The sequence below is a fragment of the Alosa pseudoharengus genome, unplaced genomic scaffold, assembly GCF_046254945.1.
Source record: "Alosa pseudoharengus isolate Yale_2024_CS ecotype anadromous, Long Island Sound unplaced genomic scaffold, YU_APseudo_1.1 YU_APseudo_1.1_scf_11, whole genome shotgun sequence".
Classification (NCBI taxonomy): domain Eukaryota; kingdom Metazoa; phylum Chordata; class Actinopteri; order Clupeiformes; family Clupeidae; genus Alosa; species Alosa pseudoharengus.
The window spans coordinates 2,697,078-2,714,582 of record NW_027468576.1 but is presented as its reverse complement, the minus strand read 5'-3'; the positions used below and the strand labels follow the sequence as shown (position 1 = coordinate 2,714,582).

General features: G+C 45.1%; 1 protein-coding gene across 4 annotated transcripts in view; it reads left to right on the top strand.

The window, feature by feature from the left end:
• Positions 1 to 17,505, top strand: part of LOC143116577 (Fc receptor-like protein 5) — a 45,445-nt gene that overhangs the window by 11,375 nt on the left and 16,565 nt on the right. Inside the window, exons 2-5 of one of the 4 annotated variants that reach the window (XM_076277755.1) lie at positions 6,752 to 8,364; positions 8,455 to 8,481; positions 8,576 to 8,857; positions 8,960 to 9,253. In XM_076277755.1, coding sequence (XP_076133870.1) covers positions 8,325 to 8,364; positions 8,455 to 8,481; positions 8,576 to 8,857; positions 8,960 to 9,253 — 643 coding nt within the window. In that variant the 5' untranslated portion in view covers positions 6,752 to 8,324. Of the gene's footprint in view, positions 1 to 6,359; positions 8,388 to 8,454; positions 8,482 to 8,575; positions 8,858 to 8,959; positions 9,254 to 17,505 lie in introns of those variants that run through there. The other 3 variants (XM_076277756.1, XM_076277757.1, XM_076277754.1) reach the window with 3 other exon arrangements.

Sequence of the window (17,505 nt, the reverse complement as noted above, 5' to 3'; positions counted from 1 at the left end):
AAACAGCAACCAAGGCAGGAGAATTGAAACAAGGTCTTGAAGTGAAGTTAACGCTCAGAAGATCTTGACTTGACAAACAAGGCAGTCCTACATAAAGGCTCCACTCTTGCAAGAGTAAATCATCCAACAGAAAGAGTCCAATAGAAAATGTCCAACATAAAAGTTCTACAACCTGGGACGTAACAGGAAATTCCAGAAACGAGGAGCTGGGCTTGGAAACAAGGAGCAGTCCGTGCGCTGGAGTAAGTGTCTCCGTTGAAGAGGCCAGACAAAGAGAGCAGAGTGACAGGGGTTTATATGGGCAGTAGGAGATTGGCTACAGGTGCTGGGGAGTGGCAAACGGGAGATTGGATGATTGGGTAATCAGTAGACAGGGGAATTAGATTGGGAGATCGTTGGAGCAGAGTGACGAGGAGGAGAGACTGGTGGAGAACCTGGTGGTGTCGTGACATCACCCCCCCCTTCAGGAGCCGCTTCCAGGGACGAGGTGACACAGCGTCGCGGTCGGTCACGGCCGCGGGGGGCTGGTCGACAGGGATGGGTGCTATGGAACTCAGCAAGGAGGGCTGGGTCCAGGACGTCAGATCGGCACACCCAGGACTGGTCCTCTGGACCGTAGCCCTCCCAGTCGACCAGGTATTCCAACCAACCTCTGCGACGCCGAGAGTCCAGGATGTCGCGGATGGCATAGACAGGACCCTCGTCCAGGAAAAGCGGCAAGGGGTGATCAACAGCGGCACCAGGCTCTGTGGAGGAAGGAGAGAGAGATGAGTTAAAGGGTTTTAGAAGAGACACATGGAAAGTCGGGTGGATTCGGTAATGAGCCGGGTGCTGGAGGCGATAGGTGACAGGGTTGATCCGGTGAGTTATGGTGAAGGGGCCGATGTATCGAGGGCTAAGTTTTTTGCATGGCAGACGCATTCTGATGTCCCGGGTAGACAGCCACACCTTTTGAACCACTTCATACTCCGGTGCTTAGGATCGTCGTAGGTTGGCATGGCGACTGTGGCGATTGATGGCCCTCTGTAGATGGTGGTGTGCTTCACCCCAGACCCTCTCACTTTCCTGATACCAACAGTCTACGGCAGGGACATCAGAAGATTCTCCCGTCCAGGGGAACAGTGGAGGTTGGTGACCAAGGATGCATTGGAATGGTGTCAGGCCAGTGGAAGGTTGACGCAGAGAGTTCTGCGCATACTCGGCCCAGGGTAAGAATTGACTCCAGGTGTTATGGTGCCGGTGACAGTAGGTTCGAAGGAATCGGCTGATCTCCTGAACCTTCCGTTCTGTTTGTCCATTTGTTTGGGGGTGATAGCCTGACGTCAAACTCACGCTTACACCCATCAGGTGGAGAAAGGCTCGCCAGAAGCGGGAAATGAATTGGGGTCCTCTGTCCGACACCACATCTTCAGGGATGCCATAATTTCTGAACACGTGAGTGAATAGGGCCTCTGCTGTCTCAGCTGCCGTAGGAAGACTCTTGAGTGGAATGAGTTTGCAGGCTTTGGAGAATCTGTCGACCACCACAAGGATGCAGGTATTGTCTTTGGACGGTGGGAGGTCTGTGACAAAGTCGACTCCAAGGTGCGACCAAGGCCGCTGTGGCACAGGTAGAGGAATCAACTTCCCCACAGGGAGGTGACGAGGAGTTTTTGCCATTGCGCAGTCTTGGCATCCCGCAACAAACCTGCGGATGTCCCGAGTCATGCCAGGGTCGGACTCCCTGGCGGCGGCCATCTGCTCATCCAGGGACCACAGGAGGGGACTCAAGATGGACTCATTTGGCAGGATGGGTTCAGGTTGCTCACTGGACTCCTCTGGATGGTGAATTCTTGATAGGGCATCTGCCCTAGTATTACGTGATCCAGGTCTGTAGCTGATAGTGAAATCGAAGCAAGTGAAAAAGAGGGCCCATCTGGCTTGGCGGGGGTTGAGTCGTTTTGCTTCTTTAAGGTATTGGAGATTCTTGTGGTCAGTAAGGACTGAGAATGGGTGTTTCGATCCCTCAAGCCAGTGTCTCCACTCCTCCAGGGCTAGCTTGATGGCAAGTAATTCACGATTACCGATGTCATAATTACGTTCCGCTGGGCTAAGCTTCCTAGAGAAGTAGGCACAGGGATGAAGACGAGGAGGATCACCTTGGTACTGAGAAAGGACGGCGCCAACTCCAGTGGTGGATGCATCCACCTCAACGATGAACTTCTTCTCAGGGTCTGGGTGGCGAAGGACTGGTGCAGATGCAAAGGCCTGTTTCAACTTTTGGAAGGCCTCTGAAGCTTCAGGAGTCCAGGATAGGCTTTTGGGTTTGTTCCGGAGTAGAGAGGTGAGGGGTGCTGCGGTCAGACTGAAGCCGTGGATGAAGCGCCTGTAGAAATTTGCAAACCCTAAGAAGCGTTGGAGTCCTTTGACTGCGTGTGGAGCATCCCAGGAGAGGACCGCCTTCACCTTCTCGTCATCCATACTGATTCCGTGGCCGCTGATGTTATAGCCCAGGAATTGCACGGAGGTTTGGTGGAAGAGGCACTTCTCAGACTTCGCGAAGAGCCGGAACTCCCGCAACTTCATCAGGACCAGGGAGACGTGCTTGACATGATCTGTGGGGTTGGCTGAATATATGAGTATGTCATCAATGAAAACCATGACAAACAGATTGAGATATTCTCTGAACACTTCATTGATAAACCCCTGGAAAACTGAGGGTGCATTAGACAAACCGTAGGGCATTACCAGGTATTCGTAGTGACCAGTGGGGGTGACAAAAGCGGTCTTCCATTCGTCGCCTGGGCGAATACGGACTAGATTGTAGGCACTTCTCAGATCCAGTTTGGAGAATACCTTGGCATCACGCAGTTGCTCAAGAGCTGCCGGAACAAGTGGAAGGGGATATCTGAACTTCACTGTGATCTTATTCAGTGCACCGTAATTGATGCAGGGTCTAAGTCCACCATCCTTCTTAGCCACGAAGAAGAAGGAAGAAGCCACTGGTGATTTTGACGGGCGTATGTATCCTAATTGTAGAGCTTCCTCAATGTAGTTCTTCATTGCCTCTTGCTCAGGGACAGAGAGTGGGTAGACCTTTCCTCGTGGTAGGGGCTGACCAGGTGCCAGGTCGATTGCACAATCCCAGGGTCGGTGTGGAGGAAGGTGAGCTGCACGGCGTGGACAGAACACGTCGCTGAAGGAGTATTCAGGTGGGACAACTACTGGACGACTCTGCCCTGGACTTTCAATGGTGGTTGCATTGAGTGACAATCTTGGTGAGCGAGTACAGGGGCGAGGGAGTTTTAGGAAACAGTTGGTATGGCATTCCTTTCCCCATTGAAGGATTTCTCCAGTGGACCAGGAGATCACAGGTGCATGTTGGATAAGCCAGGGGTGTCCTAGAATCAGATCGACTGTGGAGTCTTCAAGGATATAAAAAGTGACATTCTCCACATGTAGACATCCAACACGCATCACTAGGTTATTAGTGTGATATTGGACCTGCTTGCGGGCTAAGGGCTTACCCACTATTGAGTGGACGTTGAGGGGGGCAGTGCAGCGGGTCCTCGGGAGCTGGAGACGCTGGACAAGGGACCTGGAAATGAAGTTCCCGGCTGACCCTGAATCCAGGAGAGCAAAGACTGTGTAGGTGGACATTGCATGGGACAGGGCAACTTCAATGAGTAATGGTTTGTAGAGCACAAGAGGAGTACTCACGATACCGACCATGGGTCGTGGTGGGCGTGTAGGGCATCTAGTGATGTAGTGGCCCGAAGTCCCACAGTACAGACATAGACTTTGGGTCATGCGTCGCCGGCGCTCTGCTGGGGTGAGTCGCAGGGAATCTACTTGCATTGCTTCTGTTCCAGCAGCTGCATGTCCGTCATCGAATTGGGGAACAGAAGCTGAAGTGGTATGGCGGAGGTCCTTGAAGCAGCACTCTCGGCGGTTGGCTACTCGAACGGCGAGCTGAATGAATCTCTCCAGTCCTATGGCGTCATCATATGGGGACAGCTGGAGACGGAGAGAGGGTTCCAACCCTTGTCTGAAAACGGTGAGCAGTGCTGGTTCATTCCACCCACTGATAGCAGCCAAGGTTCGGAATTGGATTGCATACTCGGACACCGACCTCCTGCCCTGCCTCAGGGCATGCAGTTTTGCTTGGGTGGAGGAATCGCCCTCAGGTAGGTCGAACACTTCCTTGAAATGAGCCACGAAGTTGTCCACCGATGCTACTGTGGGGCCATTTTGTCTCCAGACGCTTTCAGCCCATTGCAAGGCACGCCCCGAGAGCAGAGAGATGATATAGGCTACTCGCGATCGGTCTGCAGGGAATCTGTGTGGCTGCATCTCCCAGGCCAATGAGTATTGCAACAGAAATCCCTTGCATGCCTCTGGAGTTCCAGAATATGGCACTGGATTCACCACTGCGTTCCCTGGAATCATAGCTGGAGGTGCTACTGGAGCTGCTGTGGCGGCGGCAGCTGCTACGGTTGCAGAGTTGGGAAGTGTTTGCCGTGCATTGTCCACCATTCCCTGGAAGGGATCCACATGTTCAGCTCTTAATGGTTGAGGCTCCATTGCCTGGTCTGGCCTTCTGTCAGGGCACACAGACTCAGGAAACAAGGTTAGGATCAATCAAGTCGTTTTAATTTATAAAACAGCAACCAAGGCAGGAGAATTGAAACAAGGTCTTGAAGTGAAGTTAACGCTCAGAAGATCTTGACTTGACAAACAAGGCAGTCCTACATAAAGGCTCCACTCTTGCAAGAGTAAATCGTCCAACAGAAAGAGTCCAATAGAAAATGTCCAACATAAAAGTTCTACAACCTGGGACGTAACAGGAAATTCCAGAAACGAGGAGCTGGGCTTGGAAAGAAGGAGCAGTCCGTGCGCAGGAGTAAGTGTCTCCGTTGAAGAGGCCAGACAAAGAGAGCAGAGTGACAGGGGTTTATATGGGCAGTAGGAGATTGGCTACAGGTGCTGGGGAGTGGCAAACGGGAGATTGGATGATTGGGTAATCAGTAGAAAGGGGAATTAGATTGGGAGATCGTTGGAGCAGAGTGACGAGGAGGAGAGACTGGTGGAGAACCTGGTGGTGTCGTGACAGTAGCTTCGGCGCGTCACACGAAAAACAATTGAGACAATAGATTGATCATATTGGACAACTGCAAAGCCTTATCTTAGTTACATTCATGACATGAAAGGTGGAACTTATTGAACGAATTTCATCATAGCTGACTAATTAAGCAGTCGGCTAAACATTTTAAACTTGCGCGAAACTGTATGAAGCATCTGCGCATCATTTAAAACACAAATTGAAGCAATAGATTGACCATTGGACAATCCCAGTGTTGGAATGTAACGAAGTACAAATACTTTGTTACTGTACTTAAGTAAATTTTCCACGTATTTGTACTTTACTTAAGTAGAATAGTGCATACTTTTGACTTTTACTTCGTTACATGTGCAGCAATTATCTGTACTTTTACTCCGCTACATTTCTACAACACCATCGTTCCTTTTTACGTTACATTTTATGATCAGTTTTTTTTCTCTCTGACAAACACATTTGTTTTACCAGGGGGCTGGGTTGAAATTCTAGAGTGCTACGTGCCCCGCTTCTAAAGCTTTGAAACATAGGCTTCTAGTCTAGACCAGGCAAAGCGTGAGCTTGTAGCCATCTGCATTTCGTAGGCTATATTCACCAGACCCATGGCTACACTGGACATGCAAATATGTTCTGTGCCCCGGGCATATGCTTGCCTTTCTCTGTCTATTATCTGCAGCGTTAGGGCCTCCTCTCCGATGAGATTGCTAGTCCGCGGATCAGCGAAGCTACAGGCTATGCCCATGCGTCTGTCACACGTCTGATCATTTGCGGCACAAATGGATGGTAGACTATTATAGAACCGCTGGCCGAAAAAAACAAAACATTTTCCAGATTAGGAAATATTTTGTAATGTGTGATCAAATAAAGAGGCATAGCCTACAATTGGGGGGTAGTAATGTGAGCGCTCGTTCAATGTCTATGCGCGTCTGCGCAAGTGAAACTGAACCTTATCATAAAGACACCTTTCTCAACAACTTTTCTGTTCAATCGGGACCAGCAGAATTGGCATTAGGATCCATCGGACGTTTCCCTCATCTACCCTGTTAAACTTCAGGCTCTCGTTTTTTGCTGAATGATATTTAACTCAGCAGATCACCCTAGTAGAAAACCAGAATTACAGTCTCCAGAATTGTAAGTCAGAATGTAAACTGGGCCACAGATGGTAAGCACAATTACATTAGCTTAAAACTATCTAGCCTAGTATAACCTAAAACTAGCTTAATTAAAATGTCACAACCCATAATTATTTGTTTTATTAGAATATAGATATTAAGAGAATAAATCATTATGCAAATACTACATAATACAATTAATCATAAAATGGCCCTGATGTATCACTAGACCTTAAGAAATCATGTTCATTTCAAATACTTATATCACTGACAACAGTAGTCCTGCCAGGATATTGTCATTTAAAAAGTGAAGTTGCAGCCCTCAACTGATGTTGATGTTGTGTTTTGTCATGTCATGTTGTGTTTTGGCCTGATGCGCCACCCTCCACCTATCTACTTATCACAAAGTCAGTAGTGAACAGTGCAATTATATCTTTGTAGTCCAGTGTTGCAGTTAAGTTGTTTTGAAATGTCATCAGGGACAACGAGTTCAGTCTGTCTGTTAACATTGATGACCTGATCTTCGTTTTTATCCAATTGACAGCTGAAAACAGTCGTTCAACGGTGCAGGTCGTAATTGGCATTGTGATTAGCACTCTACAGTAAGAAGACAGTCCATTCGGGGGAAGATGTCTTTGGGGCAAGCATCAAGGACCTCGATGAGGGATGGAAATGTGTGTCCCTGGGCTCCCTTTCTGTTCAGCTGCTGAACAAAAACATGAAGTTCATAATCCTGCAGTGGGATGGAGAAATGAGTAGCAGCTTGCTGTATGAGTGCTTTATCTCCGAAGAGGGTTTTCTGAGGTAGACAAGCGGCCGCAGCTCTCATAAGACCATATGTGTCAGTTTGAAACCTGTTGTTTAGTTCCATGATCTGCCTATCAAGGACATCATTCCATAACTGTTTAAGACCAACATTATCCTTCACAGGCGATGAGCAGCCCAAAGTAAGTTCAACCTGCGAATTGCGCAGCCTGGCAGGCAGAGTTCTCGGTCGGGCCCCTGCGACATCCCAGTCAACGATCCCATATTTCTCCTCTGTCAATGTCATTGCTCTATCGAAGTGACTTGCTTCATTTCTAAACTCCGAATAGCTCTCCTTAGGCCCCTCAATCAGGTCTATACATTCTGCTGTTGTTATGGAGGCAGATTGTAAGCCTTTCGTTGCGAAGTCACTGGCTTCAAACAATTTGTTAAACATAACGAGGAGAAAGAGGAATTTTTTGGTTTGCATTTGCTGAAGCAGTAAGTCGGCTCGACTTTAGTGTGCCCAGTCTAACGATAGCCTCAAGCTCACATTAACCAATCAGAACCCTGAAAAGTCGCACGTGAGAACATGTAAATGTAAACATTGGTCGCACATTTGGTGTACTTCTGTCGCATACTGTGACGTTGGCTGCCCAAAACTCCGTTTACCACAGTTTAGAACCAAACGCATAAACGGAGTTTTCAAAAAAAAAAACACCGGAGTTTTTTTGGATAACCGTTTTACGGGGCGAATTCTCCGTTTGCATCTAAATGAAAGGCTCAAACGTAGGGAAATGTCTTCGTTTATAAAAATACACATGCTCGTGTAAACGGGGTCTGAGTGCTCTTGTGCGCCTTTTTTAGATGGTGAACGTAAACGAAGGAAATCCCTCTGATTGGACGGGCAAGACTGACAAGTAGGCGGCCTAGGCCCGCGGCTACGCCTATGTTTGCAGCATTAGGAGGTCATCTGAATTAAATCAAAAGTTATTTCAATTAAAAAAACAGGCCAAGTTACATGTTAACATATAGGACCCCTTCATTGATATCACTTTCACAATTCTTGCATCCATTGAACTTGTGAGTTCTTGGAGAGTTTCTGCTTTAATGTCTTTGCAGAAGAATAGCCTCCCAGAGCTGCTGCTTGGATGTGAACTGCCTCCCACCCTCATAGATCTTTTGCTTAATGATGCTCCAAAGGTTTTCAATAGGGTTGAGGTTAGGGGAAGATGGGGGCCACACCATGAGTTTCACTCCTTTTATGCCCATAGCAGTCAATGACCAAGAGGTATTCTTTGCAGCATGAGATGGTGCATTGTCATGCATAAAGATGATTTTGCTACGGAAGGCACGGTTCTTCTTTTTGTACCATGGAAGTGGTCAGTCAGAAACTCAACATAATTTACCGAGGTCAACAAAGTGCTACTGAATAGGTACATATAATTTACTTTTTTTTCTATTTCTATTTTTCAAAACTAATATAAAATGTTTATTTTTCAGTGTTAACTGGCCAAGTGACTGTTGCTGGTATGTTGATGTCAATATATTTTTTATTCTATTTAAAAATGTTTAAATCTGAAACTGTGAGTGATTGTGAGATTGACACATTCTCTCTGTATAGGCGGGCCTGTTTCTTCCCTGGCAGTTCTGAAGGGCCCGGAACTAGCTTACCTCAACAAAAGAGTTAAGTTTTCCTGTGAGGTCCTAGGTTCACTTCCATCAGCCACCTACCAGTTCATGAAGGTGAAAGATATCCCAATTACCACAAAGAAACATTTATCTGCAGGTCAGCCACCCATATTGTACTTAAAGGTCACTAATACCTCAGCCGGAGCATACTACTGCAAAGTGACAGTGCTGGGAAAATCAAGTACCAGCAACATTCTAAACCTGAAAGTAGTGAGTAAGTATGATTCACATCTTTGCTGAAGCTTACAGTATGCATAATGTTAGAAAAAAAATTCTTGTGAAACTATTATTTCCCTCTGTATATCCTGATCATCAGTTCCAGTCTCAGGTGCCAGCCTCCTGTCTGTGCCCAGTCCTCCTACAGTGTTTGAAGGATCCTCACTGACTCTTTACTGTGAAGTTCAGAAGGGCTCTCACCTCTCCTACACATGGTATCACAACAGACTGGAAGTGAAAGCTTCCTCACACATGCATAACCTTTCTGGCAACTTACTTAAAGTGGACAAGCTGACAAAGTGGCATGCTGGAAGTTACTCCTGCTCTGCATGGAATGATATAGGAGTTAGCCCACGCTTCTCCAGTAGCAATGAAATACATGTCACAGTCAAAGGTACAGAATAAGACTCACTGGTCCCTAATTTTTGTATGACATGCAATTGGCAGGGTACAATACTTAAAGGAGAATTCCGGTGTGATATTGACCTAAAGTGTGTTGAAACTTGATACCGAGTGTGAACGTATGTCTCATAGCTCATCTCGGCTTGTCCCTTGCACTCCGAAATCTTGCGCTAGTTAGCCGATGCTACCAACAGGTTTTCAAAGGGGGTGCCTTGGGCATCGGCCTAGCCATGCAAATAAATCACTGTTTTACACCATTTACGAGGCTCAAAGTAGCTCCACACTTCATTGGTAGACTTCCAAGGGCCCTGACATTTAAAACGAGACATTGAGAACTTTGAAAAAGCACTGGTATTTTATTTATAAGACGATTTATACAGACAGTACCTTCAGGAAGTTCACCGTTCGCCGCCATCTTGATAATTCCGTGGAAATGCATGGATTCCAGTTGCTTCCAGTAGCAGCAACTGGAATCCATGCATTTCCACGGAATTATTTTTTGAATCTGATAACTACCGCCAGATTTCGGAGTGCAGGGGACAAGCTGAGATGAGCTATGAGACATACGTTCACACTCAGTATCATGTTTCAACACACTTTAGAGTAGTCTGGTGCATTGTGTCTCAAAGTATACTCTCGCTGGAATTTGATGTTCATTTTTTTTTTTTTTACATTTTGATAGTACAGAGGGTAAATGTCAAATTTTTAGTGTCTATCTTTATTACTTTCTGTTATTACATTTAAAATGTACTGTTTGAGATAAGCGATAATTTGCATACCAAACAGTGTTTTTCACCTTTTTTGGCAGTTGGATGACATCTAAGCCCAATTTTTGTTTATGGAAGGTGTGATGGCGTTGCAGTGATGGAACGTACAGGAGTGTCGATGTTTCAATAAGGGCAGCAATTTATTTACCTTGGCAGCAGGTAACATGCCAGTCAGGAGAAATCGGGAAAAACAAAAGAAAAAACAAAACTCCAAACAATACTTTTAAATCAAATCACTAAACTTTCAAATATGTATCAAAATGAACTTCAATAAGCCTATCCAATCAAAGGACTCACTTATGGCATTTCGAGTATTAGGTCTCAGCAGGTGCTAGCGGTTGCTCACCTCAGACCATTCTACCTCATTCTGCTCTCAACCTAGCCTGGAAAATCCAGACCCTGATAATCTAGAAAGATTAAGGGTCTGGCCACGAACAATGTAATGGCCCAACTCGAGGGGCGGCTCCAAGCATGCATTTGAAAACCTCACTGCACGCAAATGGATAACACTAGACCAATGTTTACTCTGAATGATTCCGGACATCGACGCAATTGGATAACACTACGATCAATGTTTCCAACGTTGCAGCGCTGTCGTCATCAGTTTAGCTCGCCTCTGGCCCGCCTATATCAGATACGATTTGATTGGTTCCACGGGATACAAGGGGAAAAAGTAACGTGCATCATTGCTCATTGCCAGAGTGTCTTGCAGAGACAATTCCATTGTGCTCTTGCGAGAACTCTGGATTTCCAGTCAACCATATTCCCACCAGAGAATTTAACTCTCTAGCCTAAACCAATGCACATGTAGCCTATGACAGCACTTTGTACGCTTTTTCTGATACATTAGATAATTTCCTCCTCCCCCTTTCTGTCCGCACATTCACGGTCAGGCATTAGGGCCCAGCGGGAACATGGTTAGGTTAATGAGGTCTCACTTAGGCCTTAAAACGTCATCTGTAAATCACCTGGCATGAGACGCCGAGCCTATTGTTCATCCGAGTGCACCTGTGTCGTTAGCAAGCGTGGCCTACTTTGCCTCCATACTGGAATGTTTGTGGATTGTATCGGATGTGCGTTTTAAGTCTATATCTTCATACTGGATTGTTAAGTCAAGCAGCCTCGCTGGTGGTGTGAGCCCAGCTGTAACGCCGGGCCTGCAACGAGACAAGTTTCATACTGGATTGTATCGGATGTGCGTTTAAGTCTTTACCTTCATACTGGATTGTTAAGTCAAGCAGCCTCGCTGGTGGTGTGAGCCCAGCTGTAACGCCGGGCCTGCAACGAGACAAGTTTCATACTGGATTGTATCGGATGTGCGTTTAAGTCTTTACCTTCATACTGGATTGTTAAGTCAAGCAGCCTCGCTGGTGGTGTGAGCCCAGCTGTAACGCCGGGCCTGCAACGAGACAAGTTTCATACTGGATTGTATCGGATGTGCGTTTAGGTCTTTACCTTCATACTGGATTGTTAATTCAAGCAGCGTCGCTGGTGGTGTGAGCCCAGCTGTAACGCCGTACACGCAACGAGACGAGTTTCGGGGTTAAGTGAGTCAACCAAGGTAATGTTGCTCTCTTTCTCTGGTAGCCTTCATCCTTTAAGCTATGTTATACTCGTCACTTATGTGAGTGTATTTAATGCTTCGGGTGTTGGGTATATATGGGATTAACTACGGAAATTTCCTCGCATGGTAACTCTCCCATTTCTACTCTCAGGAACGAGTCTATATTACTACACGGTGGCTTGCCGCGGCCGTGGTCCTAATTGGTGTTGCTACGATAGAGGGGGGCACCACTGTTTTTCCCATGTTGATTTTATTGTCTTTTTATTAAGTTTGTTTCTTATTGAGCTCTCGTGAATTTAGTGGGCTATGTGCAATATCTGACTAGGCCTAGGTTTCTGACTAGTGTGTGCTGTCGCAAACTGAAGAGGCGTATTGGGCTAGTGCAATATCTAAGGTGATCTCTAATGCGTGTCTGGTGATTTGCATTAGTTGTGTTAATATTCAACGGGTTTGTGCAATTATATCTATGTGCAATTATCAGTGGCTATATGGGCTAAGTGCAATATATTTCAGTCTTTGATGTTAGTACACCGGTTAACTAAGGTGTGTGTGTGTGTAGCCAACCCCAGTTATTCTCACCCTTGTGTGCTGTGTATCTTGGGCACTCTGAATAGAAGTTACCTTCTCTTAAAGTGGCAGCTGCATTCATTTTCATTTGTAGCCTACATTAGGTGTTTTGTTTGATTTTGTTTAGTGTTTGCTGTGAAACATCTTTGCTGTGTGGTGTGTCTTATTGGTCGGTACCATCACTACATCTCTGAGCCTCAGTACTAGCTGTTGAGTACTGGTTGTATTGAGCTGAAGTCCTGGACTATTGCAAATTTGCACAGTGTACTGTCTGACTGTTGGATGTAATTTATAATCCTTTAATAGTAACTTATTTCAGTGACTATATTTATGGTTCCTATTTACTGCGGTTTGCATAATAATATCTACCATTTATTACTTTCTGCCATTTTGCACAATATCTGAGATACTACTTAATGCCATTTTGCACAATATTGAGATTGCCTTTTTGCACATTGCCTACGATTACCCTTATTGGTGGCGATTTATAGCCCATTGTCTTCTTTGTGTATAAAAACAACTGTGAAATAAATAAGAATTCGAATACATGACAGCTGTATCCTGATCAGTTTATTCTCTTAGTGAACTTGCTGGGGAATTGACCTAGGTGTATGGTATAGGGCTCTCCCACCCTTCTAACCGGGAGTGGCGTAGTCACTGTTTAGAACATTATGCTTCAGGCCACACACAGTTCAACAATCAATCAATCATATTAATATACATTCTCTATATCAAGATCCATGACTACATTCAATACAATAAGACAGTTCCATAGGTTCCATCGCAAGGCAATCATCTGACATTACTCCATAACATAATACATAGCATAAATTACAGAAAGCCCCAAACACCCCTCTCGTCCCGTAAACTTGACCTCCGCTCGTCCCTATGGCTCGTCCACGACGTCACACTCCACAAACTTAAAAGGGTCCTTTCGTCTTTCCGTTGGGTCTTTGAGTGCGCCACAGACCAGGAAGTAAACATGCAACTCGGTGAGTTATGCTATTGTCTGTTATAATGAAGTGTTTGCTAAATGTCCATGTTTCCTCAACCTTGAAAGTGATGCTCTTACCTACAGTAATATCGTTACGTTTGCATTTGTGTTTTACAGTTGCCGTTACAACCATGCTGGATGCCGTTCGTGTTTGTGTGTGCAAATAAAGTGCGTTTCTAAATCACGTTGTCCGTTCTGTGTGTTTTCAGAGACATTCACACCAGTGGCCTGGTGGAGGTCATTTTGTAGGGCTCTGACAGGGCTCCTACTTTTGGTTGTTGCACAAAGGAGCAGATACTGGTCCTACTGCTGGGTTAAGGACCCTCTACCACCCTGCCCAGCTTCATGCTCTTGAGACTGTGCTGGGAGACACAGCAATCCTTCTGGCAATGGAATGTGGTGTGCCATTCTGGAGGAGTTGGACTACCTGTGCAACCTTTGTAGGCTCCAGGTACTGGCTTATGCTACCAGTAGTGATACTGACCCTAGGCAAATGTGAAACTAGTGAAAACCATTCCTGTTTTTACAGACCTATCCCCCTTCTTCCTTTCTTGTTAAAGTTTTTGGAGAAAGTGGTCTTCCAGCAAGTCTATGACACTATATCAGAACAACCTGCTAGACCCCATGCAGTTGGTTTTCAAGAGTCATTCTTCTGAAACTGCTTTTCTGTCTATGACTGAAGCATCCTTGCGTATCACTTAGACCAGCGGTCCCCAACCACCGGGCCGCGGCCCGGTACCGGGCCGCAGGACATTCCTAACCGGCCCGTAGCCTACGACATGAGTTTTAAAAAAAACTAAACTTAATTCGCAATAATGTCACGTTTTTACATGGCATAGGCCTATATGCAGTTTTTTGATTGCACGCATGTTTGCATTATGCAAGATCTATTTTCTTACGTCTGTCTGCCCGCCTTCAACACTTTTACATACAGTAATTGCCTTCAGCGCTGCGCAGCCTCAGGTCAGCTCACTTCACTTGATCAGTTCTTGGCGAATGGTAGTGTCACACGAAGTTAGCTAAACTGCTAGAATGAACAACAAAAAACAAGCATCTTTAGCAGATCACTGGCCAGGGTGTTTGAGTTGCGAGAGCCGCTGCAGAGATTTCTTACAGAAAAAAGTCACCGTTAGCTGCACATTTTAGTGATGAGGATTACCTGTGTGACATATTCGGGTTTCTTTATGACCTCAACCTGTCACTCCAGGGGAGAATGACGACTGTCTTTAAACTGGCAGATAAAGTCGCTGCATTTAAAGCCAAGCTTGATTTGTGGGGACGACGAGTGGACCGGGGTGTATTTGATATGTTCCAAACAGTAGGGGGGATTTTGGCAAACCAATGAGTGGGTCCGCAACCCATTTGTCAATATCCCGATTAGTCCTAACTTGTCAGCGCAGGAGGAAGAGCAGTTGATCGAAATTGCAAATGACGGTGGTCTTAAGAATGTGTATAAGGAAACCTCTCTGGTGGGTTTTTGGATCAAAACCAAAGCAGAATATCCCGAGATAGCCGTAAAAGCGCTGAAAACGTTTCCTACCATCTATGCGAGGCCGGGTTTTCGGCAATGACTGCAACTAAGACCAAATTGCGCAATCGACTGGACATTTCAAACACACTGAGGGTGTCACTGTCTTCCATCACCCCCAGATGGAAGCTTCTTGTTGCAAAAATAAAACAATTTGCTTTTGTTTTAAATTATCCAGTAACCTTCATTTAAACGTGAATATGTGCTTGGTAGGCCTAATCAAAAAGACAATAATATGTGACATGCCCATGCCATCTATTGCCTGCTTAGAGGAGTTTATTGGCCGTTTTCAACACACTTTTTAAAAACCTTAGTCACATGCAAAATCTGAAAAGCATAAAGTTGCTGTAAAAGGTCTGCAGCGCAAACAATCACTCACTCACTTTGTTTGACACCATGACCGGATTTTGTCTGTGTTGCCTCCATTTCCACCCACAGTGGGTTTAGATCAACCTCCACTTTTAAAGCGGCGGTCCTGTGGGTGTTGAATACCGTGTCCAAACACCACTTGTACAACGGGAACAAAGATATAGCCAAACTTTTCCAAACAATGTTGTCAGGGCCAGATGTACGTACATTTGCGAACTTAGCATTATCAGCCCAATGGACAAACCGCAGATTGCGAACGCTGTCAGACCCAAGTTTCCGTCGTATTTATCAAACTTTCAATCCATAGTGTAAACTGCGCCTTTCTCTGCCTTTCTCCGCCCATTACCGCAATTTACAAACGTCCACAACTGAACGGCAGAGCCTACATACAAGCACAGTTGAATGAAGTTAATAGCCTGGCGGGCCATCCTATATCATTGAAATGTATAGTCTGGAATCGAATCATTCACCTGCTTAATCCAAGGGGCGGGCAGAGAATTGTCTTTCAAACTGCCTAGGCATGCAATAGGCCAGCGCTACGACCATATCCGTATCCGGTCGGCAAAACGGCAAATACATCCTTCTTCGAAAGGAATGACTTAAGTGCATTGTGTTGCTCTACTTTCAAAGAAAAGCACAAGTCCAACTCCTCCAAAGTTGACGCCAACGCCGATTCAAACAACCGCTCTTCGTTTGCCATAGCCACCTTCCTTGTTGTTCACCGTCGCAGGACTGTCGTTATCCTGTTAAGCCCGCCTTAAGACTCTCTAACGAAATAGAGCGCTGTGATTGGAGAACATCCACGGTGTTAAGCCAATAGAAATTCCTATGGTTCGATACTAGACGTACAGGCTGAGCAAATTAATTTGCCGCCGCTAGGGTGCGTCTAGATTTCTAGGCTATGAAGTTAACTGATGGCAACATTAAAAAGAATCAAACGTTAAGCGATCATGAAATAATACCATACATGATAAGATGTCAACAAGCAGGGAGATAATAAGGAAAATCAGTAGTTCTACTCAAACTACTTGTGCACGTAGGCTACGGAAGATTGGTCAAATCTAGCAAGTAGGAAAGTTTACGCGAATGACGTGAAAGTAGAAGCAACTGGGATCCATGCATTTCCATGCAATTATTTTTGGAATCTGATCCCTTATCATACCTGTTTATTCGTACTCGTCGCTCGACTTATCGTGACTAAATTCAAAATGGCGGCGAACGGTAAACTTCCTGAAGGTACTGTTTGTATAAATCGTCTTGTAAATAAACTACCAGTGCTTTTTCAAAGTTCTCAATGTCTCGTTTTAAATGTCAGGGCCAATATCCAAGTCCAATGAAGTGTGGAGCTACTTTGAGCCTCGTAAATGGTGTAAAAATGGTGATTTATTTGCATGGCTAGGCCGATGCCCGAGGCACCCCCTTTGAAAACCTGTTGGTAGCATCGGCTAACTAGCGCCAGATTTCGGAGTGCAGGGGAGAAGTCGAGATGAGCTATGAGACATACGTTCACACTCGTTATCATGTTTCAACACACTTTAGGTCAATATCACACCGGAATTCTCCTTTAACTGAACTGCTTCGGAAACTGAACAGGGAAAGAGGAAACGGCAGACTGACCGATTGAGGAGTGTCGTAACCCCCCCCCCCCCCCCTTAATAGAACTTTAAATTCAACTGTATGTTCAATCCTGTATGTTCAATCAAGCTTGGCTCCGTCTCCTTCTTTGTTTGTGGAGCTCATGTTAGCCACACCTGGGTTTAGAACTGCTATTAACACCGGCGTTCTTGGCCACTAGTTTTTTAGAAAAGTGTGACGATGAGAGGTGCTTCATGAGATTAGAACACTATTGTCCTGTTGTAACGCCCAGTGAAACGGATGTTTTCAAAGCATGCTTTTGCTTGTTTGAAGGTGACCTTAGAATGTTATGAGCCTATTAAGATAAAAACGATAATTTTTTTGATTCCATGTTTCTACCACATTGTCTTACAACCTTTTGGCATGTGGCAGTGCCATTTTCAGTCAGAACAAACATATTGGTCAAGAGAAAATCAACATTACATCAATATTTGCCAGGGGTATGAATTATTTTGTTCTTAACTAATATATATATATATATATATATATATATATATATATATACATACATACATATACAGGTGCTGGTCATATAATTAGAATATCATGAAAAAGTTGATTTATTTCAGTAATTCCATTCAAAAAGTGAAACATGTATAGTGTATACATTAATTCCACACAGAGTGATGTATTTCAAGAGTTTATTTCTTTTAATTTTGATGATTATAACTGACAACTAATGAAAACCCCAAATTCAGTATCTCAGAAAATTTGAATATTGTGAAAAGGTTCAATATTGAAGATACCTGGTGCCACACTCTAATCAGCTAATTAACTCAAAACACCTGCAAAGGCCTATAAATGGTCTCTGAAAAGAAGA